Genomic DNA, 8,727 nt, shown 5'->3' with positions numbered 1-8,727 from the left:
CCTCAAGAAAATAATCTACCCTATATAATGAGAAAGACAGAGTGGAACACCACTGATTCCATGACTGGCCGCAGATTTCATAACATCCCTCCGCAGAGCAGCTGCGTCCGCACGTGCCGGACACTGACTACACACAGGGTGTGTGGTGAGCTTCAACAGCTGGCAAGGACCGTGCTCTCCATACTCTTTCGAAATGGAGCTGCATAAGGTGCTGCTGTATAATGGCATTAAACAGTTTAAAAATGTCCATCCTCACCACACTACTGTTTCCAACCCGCTGCCCTTTGTGGAGCTCAGATATGGCGTAATGAGGTTTGTAAAATTGTTAGTCACGTCAGATGTGACTATGTGCATAATACTGACGGTCCGCCGTGCTCTGTTGGAAAGCAGTTCATGCAGTTTACATGCCGATATCCATTCTGTGACTAAATTAGGATCCCGGGGGATGTCCCTGAGCTCCCAGTCAGTCAAAAAAAAATGTAAAAAAATCTGAGTGAAGTCTTTACTTACAAATGTTTCATTTAATTAAGCGAATGCGGCTAAAATACCCTCTTAATAAAAAATAAAAATGAAAAGCAAACATGAAATGGGCCTTGTGGCTGGCTAATCCGATGAAGTGGTAACCCGGAAACTACTCAGTGTCAAATACAAACATATCTCTTCCCAACAGTGAGATCTCTGTTCCCTCTGTTGCTATCAACAGAACAGATCTGAATGAAAATCAAACATCTTGAATTTGACTTCCGTTTAAAAGTTAAGATTAAAAAAAAATTAAACCGAGTCTAGGGCGGAAGGAATGGCTGTGCTAGAACATCCCATAGTATCAATCTCAACATAAAAAACTAAGAGATTAAATGTAGCTATGGTAGATCTACACTAAACGTGTGGGTAAATGCTGTTGAGTCAATACCCGTTCTTATTTCCAGGACATGAACACAAGATCACAGAAAGAACTGTATGCAAACTACTTTCGGTTTGCAGCAATCTGCAAGCCTCAGCAGCCCCGGTAACCAATTTAACATTTCATTGCACTAATTATATCACCCCTCAATTTCAAAGAGTTTTAAGGCAACACATAACCTATGGAAGCAGAGTTGCCTTTTTTTTTTAATCACGAAAAACAATGAACATGTTGTTTCCTTTCTCACTGATTGCAGCAATTTGTTGCCAAAAAACTGTATGATTTCAAATACAATTCCGGAGAATGCTAAGCAAGCTGTCACACAGTATGCATTGTTACTTTTGGAGGCACCGTGAAGTTTACAACACTATTATAGTTTCCGCAGATTGCTTCGTATCACTGGGAAGTGCTCTTAAAACGGAGTATTTTACAACAAATCCAGATTAAGCGGGATGGTTTTCATAAACATTTAGTTTGTCCATTAAAAGGAGTTGCGCTGCACAAAAGCACGCATGGTCCGCCCGGAGAGGCGGCCACGGTGGCGCTACCAAATGGCTGCAGTGCCAACATTCATTTCATGGATACCTCTATGGGAAACGCTCCCCTACAGAACACTTTTCAGCACCAGGCCACGGCACAGAATTCAGCCAAACGTTTTCTAAAAGGCATATGACCAGATTGTACTGACTGTTCATTGCAGCAGCTGTAATGCTTTGTTGGTGACAGGCCTTCATCCCCTTAGAGGGTAACGACTTGTGGGTGATTAATAAATTCTAAAGCACTGACCTATAAGTCAGTCTTCAAGTGTGTATCTTAACTTCTTTGGGTTCCCATTCTGTGGGAATCATGCCACGGTGGCAGGCATTGGAAGGATGACTGACCCCTTCAACTTACGGAGGAGACGAGGCTCGAGGGCCGTCTCTATCGTGGACTGGGTGACACTCTCGAAAACAAACCTCAGGTGGGGCAGAAAGGTGCAACATCATTGTGCTCCCAATGATGAGTACTACAGCTCTGAATGGGCAAAAAGGAACAGGTGAGTTAACTTGGGCCATTTCTGCCTGCCCATAAAACATTTATTTTTATATAAAAATACATTTATCTAACCAATTAATGCACTGTACAAAGCGTGCAAAGGAGGATTCCAACCCGTGAGGAGAAGGCCTTCCCTTTCCACAACACCTTATTGCTTCCATAATACACCAATAAATTTAAGATGTACCAGTGCCTCTGAAAGTACCTAGATAGCAATTGTTAAAATCATCATTAAAAGCATTCTCACCCCATGTCACCTCGGCTCTCTGACGTCATAGCTCCCCAGCCTCTACTGCAGGCGGTCAGATGCACGCCTTCACGCAGGGGGCAGGCTTGCTGGGGAAACAAATGACCTGTGGAGTTCACGGCAGATGTGGGAACTGCTTGATAAGGACACACACCATCACGTGTAAAACTTGACATGTTCCGATTAAGTACAAACCCTATGGGTGCGTAGGGGCTGTATTCAGGCCACACTGGATGAAGAGTAAATATCACACTGCAGTCACAAGGCGAGGATCGGCAGCACATTCAAATCATGTCACCTCATGCTCTTGAGCACCTGGTAACGTGTTTTCTGGGACTGATGAGAGAGTGGAATATCTGCATACATACTAACATTTTCCTGGAAAACTGCGTTAACTAAAAACAGAAAGAATGGTATTCTTCCTCGCCTAGAGTGTCCCACCCCGTAATATTTCCACATGAACCCAAAACTGCATGAGACCTAGGAAAACCTAGCATGTCCCTGGTACGTCGTTTGTGCAAAATGTCATGTTTCATGCTGTCCATCAATGGCAGCGACCCTGTGGACGGACGGCCCTATGAGGACATCCTCGCTGCTGTCCCTGTTGCATATGCTCAAATCATCACTTTTCAGCACTGGCTTGCATTGATGAGTGCTCGCCTTTGAGATTCACACGTATTCGGCATTCAACAAAGAAACAGAAATTGCTCCTCAAACAATGGTGCTTATGGGCCTGAGCACCGAGGTCAGACGGTTAGAGGATAGCTCACTGTCCTTACTGAAACGATGGGGCGTTCCCTCTACTCTTCTCCCCCGTCCTTATCACAGCATCCTCTGGAAAGGTTCCTGATAAGGCGTTATTGCTATTCAAACTGCAGCAAAACTGCTGCCCCCAAAATGGCAGCTCTGGGCGGAACCTTTGGTGGCAAACCGAGGCGCATGTAGGGAGAGAAAGTGCCTCCTGCTGTCAGTGTTCAGAGCCCACATCCTTCCACGAGCCTTACCACACATTTTAAGAGGCTAACACAGAAGGGCGAGAAACACAGACTTGACCGCATACGGGAAACGGTCCAGGGTAGAGGCCGCAGAGGACAGGGCGAGAAGCAGGCTTAAAACATCCTGACGCGGCCGAAGTGCAGGTCCTCCGGTATGCTACATTATCAATGACACAATCGGTTTCAGAGCTTTAGTTACAACAAAATGAAGGCTTTCAGGTCTGGATGCGGCTTGTTTTCCTTCCTTTCCATTTCTGATGCGGTCTTTCCTGAAAGTGCTCTCCACAATGCAGCATTTCCCCCCAAAAATTAAAAAGTAAAAAAAAATAATAAACAAAAAAAAATAACAGACACCAATTGCATCAGCAGGTAGTTTTCTGAAGTAGACACAGCCCGGCCTGGATGGTCATGTCCTCCCCTGCCAGGGCTAAGTGGCATCATGCAGGCCCATTCAGGGTGGTTTCAGGACACTGTGTTGCTTCTTCTTTGCTGCAAAGAAAAAATATTAAATAAAATAAAACTGTAGGAGAAGGAAACGACATTTACTATTAATAGTAGCTCTTCTGTGATAGCCCGCTCCTCAGATTCACACAGGATAATTCCCAGACACGATTCTTGACCACTGGAACAGTATTTTTTAACTGATATATATATATATATATATATATAAAAAAAACACACACATTTGTGGTACCTTATGCAGCCCAACCTTCCGAAGAGGCCATTAATACATTTGGAGGAAAGTTCCAGAGCAGTGGATTACTGGTGCAGTCAAGACTTTTAGCAAGCTGGACTACGGGAACACCCTCTATGCGGTATCAACTAAACACTCACCAGAAGGCTGCAGAGTATTTAGAACTCAACGGGCAGAATCACTCTCATCCTCCAGCACTGCACTCACATCAGAAAACACTGAAGGAGCTCCACTGTCTCTCCACACAGAAACGAGTGCATTCAAACTCCTCAACCACACTTCCTAAGCACTAGATAACCCTGGCCTAGCAAAAGTCAACAATCGCATCTGCTTTCACAAACCTTCCAGACACCACCTCTCGTCCCGACTCAACACTTGCACACATCACACGCATGCAGTAAACCAGGACAGGCGGTCAAGCCCGCTCCTACATCACCCCTAAAGCATGGAACGACCTGCTGTTACATATAAGAGACTCCTTCTCACTTCTTGAATTCCGCTAGAAGCTGAATTACAAGTTACTTACCTTCTGTAACAATATATCAGGTACAGACATTCTAGTTACAGATTCCTCACCTTTTGAATTCCCTCAGGCATCAGACTGGATCTGGAGACTTTTGCTGTGAGCAGTACCTATGCGTGCCGTTAGGTGGCATCGGTCGACTCCGCGTGCGTCAGTGGCGTTGTGTTCGCTGTGATGACATCGTGGTCGTATATAGGCGTCACCCCAGCATGCTGACATCAGTTTCTTTTCACGACTTTCCACGCCAGAAGCGTGGCGCCATGAAGAACACCGATAGTGGTGTGCCAAAACTAGGGCCCTTTAAGGAAAGTTCCTGCCCCTAGAAATCAGTTCGCAGAGCAGGGAGGATGGGCGGGTCGGTCAGGAATCGGCAACTAGAATATGTCTCTACCAGATATATATCATTACCCAAGGTAAGTAACTTGTACATCTGATAGAGAATTCTAGTTGCAGATTCCTTACCTTTTCAATAGATACCCGAGCAATACCATCCCTGGAGGTGGGCTACAAACCAAGATCACACTAGGAAGTCCCGTAGGACCGAACAACCAAAGTAGCCGTCCCGACGAACCCGACTGTCCAGGCAGTAGTGCATGGTGAACATGTGCAAAGATGCCCACGTGGCTGCCTGACAGATATCCAGGACTGGAACGCCTTATGCGTACGCTGTGGTAGCTTCAGTTGCTCTGGTTGAGTGAGCTTGCAAGCCCTCTGGGGGTTGCTTCTTTGCCAAAGCATAGCACATTTTGAAGCATAGGAGGACCCATCGTGAGATGGTTCTCTTTTGCACCGCCTTCCCTTTCTTCACCCCCACATATCCTACAAAGAGTTGATCGTCCACCTGGAAGTCTTTAGTACAATCAAGGTAGAACGCTATCTTTGGGTCCGGGCAGTGGAGTCTCTCCTCCTCATGTGAGGGATGTGGGGGTGGGTAAAAAGTAGGTAAGGTGATGGATTGACCTACATGGAAGAGTGTTACTACTTTAGGGAGAAAAGAAGCCCTAGTGCGGAGTACCACTACGTCAGGATGTACTGCCAGAAAAGGTGGTTTAGGTGGCAGAGCTTGGATCTCACTTACCCTGCAAGCAGAGGTAATGGCAACCAAGAAGGCAGTCTTGATGGTTAGGAGCAGTATAGGGCAGCTATGAAGCGGCTCAAATGGAGTGCACATCAGATATGTGAGGACTAAATTAAAATCCCACTGGGGCATGATAAATGGGATAGGTGGGAAGAGATGTGTGAGGCCTTAGAGAAACCTGCAGACAATGGGAGATTTGACTAAAGAAGGTTGGTCAGGGAGTTTCTGGAAGGCAGAGATAACAGAAAGATAGCCCTTGAGAGTGCCTAAGGCAGAGTACTGTTGGGCAAGAGAGAGAACAAACAGCAGAACCTCAGAAAGAGATGCAGAGAGAGGATCGACAGATTTGCAGATACACCATGCCACACATTTTTTCGAACGACAGGCGTATGCCATTTTGGTGGAGGGACGCCTGGCTGCCAAGATTACTTAACAGACTTCGGGTGGAAGGTGAAAAGCCATCAACTGTCAACGCTCAATCTCCACGCAAGGAGTTAGAGACAGGACAGGTTCAGGTGGATGACCGCCCCCTGCTGCAACAGAATATCCTCCAGTTTGGGAAGTCTGATTGGAAGAGCTATGGCCGAGCTTGGGATACCAAACTCTTAATGCCCAGTCCAGAGCCACCAGGATAACTTGAACCCGGTCTTGCCTGAACTTCAGAACTCTTGCAGAAGTGGTACAGGCGGAAAGGTGTACAGGAGGCCTGACCTCCACTCAGGATGAAAAGTGCCGCAGAGCGAGTGCTGCCTTGGAAACTTCAACGCGCAAAGCTGCTGACATTGTGCATTCTCTGCGGGGGCGAAGAGCTCTAACCAAGGCTCTCCACACTGCTGAAAGAGACCTTGCGTCACCTCCGGATAGAGACACCATTTGTGATCGAATATGCATTGTCTGCTGAGTTCGTCTGCTCTGGCGTTCAAAGAGCCAGCCAGATGTTGAACCACCAGAGAAATGCCCTGATATTCCAGCCAAGTCCAGAGATGAAGAGCCTCTTGACAAAGAGTCCACGACCCCACTTCGCCTTGTTTGCTGCAGTACCACATGGCAATGGTGTTGCCCATGAACATTTGCACTGCTTTCCCTTTGAGAGAGGGAAGAAATGCTTTCAGTGCTAGTCGAATTGCCCAGAGCTCCAATAGATCGATATGAAGCCCGGAGTCCGGAGACCAGAGGCCTCTGATCTCTGCCTCTCCCATGTGGCGCCCCATCCCAGGAGTGACGCATCTGTCACTACTGTGAGGTCTAGTTGGGGAAAGAGGGATCTGCCTTTGCCACAATATTGATTCGCTAGCCACCACTGAAGATCTTTTGCAGTTCCTTCCGAGATCTGGACTTTGTCGGAGAGTCTCCCCTGATGCTTCGGCCACTGGAACTTCAGGTACCACTGCAGAGCCCGCATATGCCATCTGGTCTTTTGAACCACCAGGATGCAGGAGGCCATGAGGCCAAGCAGCCTCAGAGTTATTCTCACCGAAATATAAGACAGAGGCTGAAACATCGGTATCATAGCCCGAATATCCTGGACTCGCTTTTCGGGAGGATAAGCTGAAACTACACTGTATCCAGAACAGCTCCTATGAAAGGGAACGCCTGAGGAGTCAGATGTGACCTCGGCATGCTTATAGTGAACTCCAGTGAATGCAAGAGGTTTGCTTTAGTCTGGAGGTGGGAGACAACTTTCTGGGGTGTATCTGCCTTCAACAGCCAGACGTTGAGGTAGGGGGAAGACTGAGACCCCTAACCTGCACAGATGAGCTGCAACCACTACCATCACCTTTGTGAACACCTGAGGGGCACTGGTAAGGCCAAAAGGGAGCACAGTGAACTGAAAGTGCTCGTGGTCTACCACAAATTCTAGGTAACGTCTGTGGGCCGGCAAGACGGGGATGTGGAAGTAAGCGTCCTGCAAGTCCAACTATACCATCCAGTCTCCCAGCTCCAGGGCAGATAACACCTGACCCAATGTCAGAATCTTAAACTTCTCCTTTTTGAGGAAGAGATTGAGGGACTGAAGATCTAAGGTAGGACAAAGAACCTTGTCCTTCTTTGGCACCAGAATGTAGCGGGAACAACAACTACAACCTACTTCTGGCGCACGGACCCTCTCTGTAGCTCATTTGGCAAAAAAGCTTTGACTTCCTCACGGAGAAGTACCATATGATCCTCCGATATGTGGTCGAATGAAGGTGGCATGGCAGGAGGATAAGATTTGAAAGGGAGGGAGTAGCCCTTCCGAACAATCTGGAGGACCCACCTGACCCTAGTAATGGATTTCCAGTGGGGCAGATGATGGCGAATCCTGCCGCCAACTGGCTCCAGGTGTTCCAACTGACTAGGAAGGTTGGGAGGCCGAGGGTGGCAGGGGTGGACTGGGCGACCCGCTGGCCCCTTGATCCCCCAGATCGTGGGATCCCGCGTCCACAGCCGTGCAGGGCCTGTACAGCATGCGCAGGTCGATGGCTCGGAGTAAAACGATGCAGTTGGGTGCCCCTTCCGAAGCCTCGAAAGGGGCGCGAGGCGGACTGGTGGGGTCTAGGGGCAGGAGCGAGGCCAAGGGACCGGGCAGTGGCTCGGGAATCCTTGAAGCGCTCGAGCACCGAGTCCGCCTTGTCTCCGAAGAGAAGGGTGCCATCAAAGGGCATATCCATCAGCGTTTGCTGGACATCCCCCAAGGAGACAGATGCTCTCAGCCAGGTGTGACGACTTAATGCCACCGTCAATGCAACCGATCTGTGTAGAGAGCTGGTCCTATCCAGTCCACAGCGAATGATGACCTTGGCTGCATCTCTTCCATCTGCGAGTGCTTGGGAGAGGACAATCTGGGTCTCCTCTGGAACTGTAGGCAGCACCTGCGCAACCGTACCCCAGAGAGTATGGGAATAGCGGCCCAAAAGGCATGCAGTGTTCACGGACCGCAGCGCTAGACTGGCAGAAGAAAACATTTTCTTCCCCAAATAATCCAGTCTTTTTGATTCCCTATCTGGGTGGCGGTAGGGAATGTGCAAGATGAAGAAGAAGAGGAAACCTGGATCACAAGGCTCTCAGGCATAAGGTGTTGGGTGAGGAATTTCAGGTCTGTTGGCGCAGGGAGATTGTGGCAGGCAATCACCCTATTCACAGGAGCCCCTGTGCTGAGTCTGGACCAAGTACCCAAAAAGACGTCGGCCAGTGAATCATTAAAAGGAAGAAGGGGTTCTGATGTGGAAGATCCCGGCTGATGCACGTCGGTTAGGATTTTAGGCCTAACCATC

General features: G+C 48.2%; 1 protein-coding gene across 2 annotated transcripts in view; it reads right to left on the bottom strand.

Moving 5' to 3' along the window:
* Positions 1 to 1,082: 1,082 nt before the first annotated feature.
* The window catches only part of PPP6R2 (protein phosphatase 6 regulatory subunit 2), an 891,343-nt gene continuing 883,698 nt past the window's right edge, over positions 1,083 to 8,727 (bottom strand). For both annotated transcript variants that reach the window (XM_069229423.1, XM_069229422.1), the window contains exon 24: positions 1,083 to 3,667. In XM_069229423.1, coding sequence (XP_069085524.1) covers positions 3,616 to 3,667 — 52 coding nt within the window. In that variant the 3' untranslated portion in view covers positions 1,083 to 3,615. The remainder of the gene's footprint in view (positions 3,668 to 8,727) is intronic.

This window comes from Pleurodeles waltl, chromosome 4_1, assembly GCF_031143425.1.
Source record: "Pleurodeles waltl isolate 20211129_DDA chromosome 4_1, aPleWal1.hap1.20221129, whole genome shotgun sequence".
Classification (NCBI taxonomy): domain Eukaryota; kingdom Metazoa; phylum Chordata; class Amphibia; order Caudata; family Salamandridae; genus Pleurodeles; species Pleurodeles waltl.
Note: the sequence above shows the minus strand (reverse complement) of the source record. Positions and strands in the feature narration are given on the sequence as shown.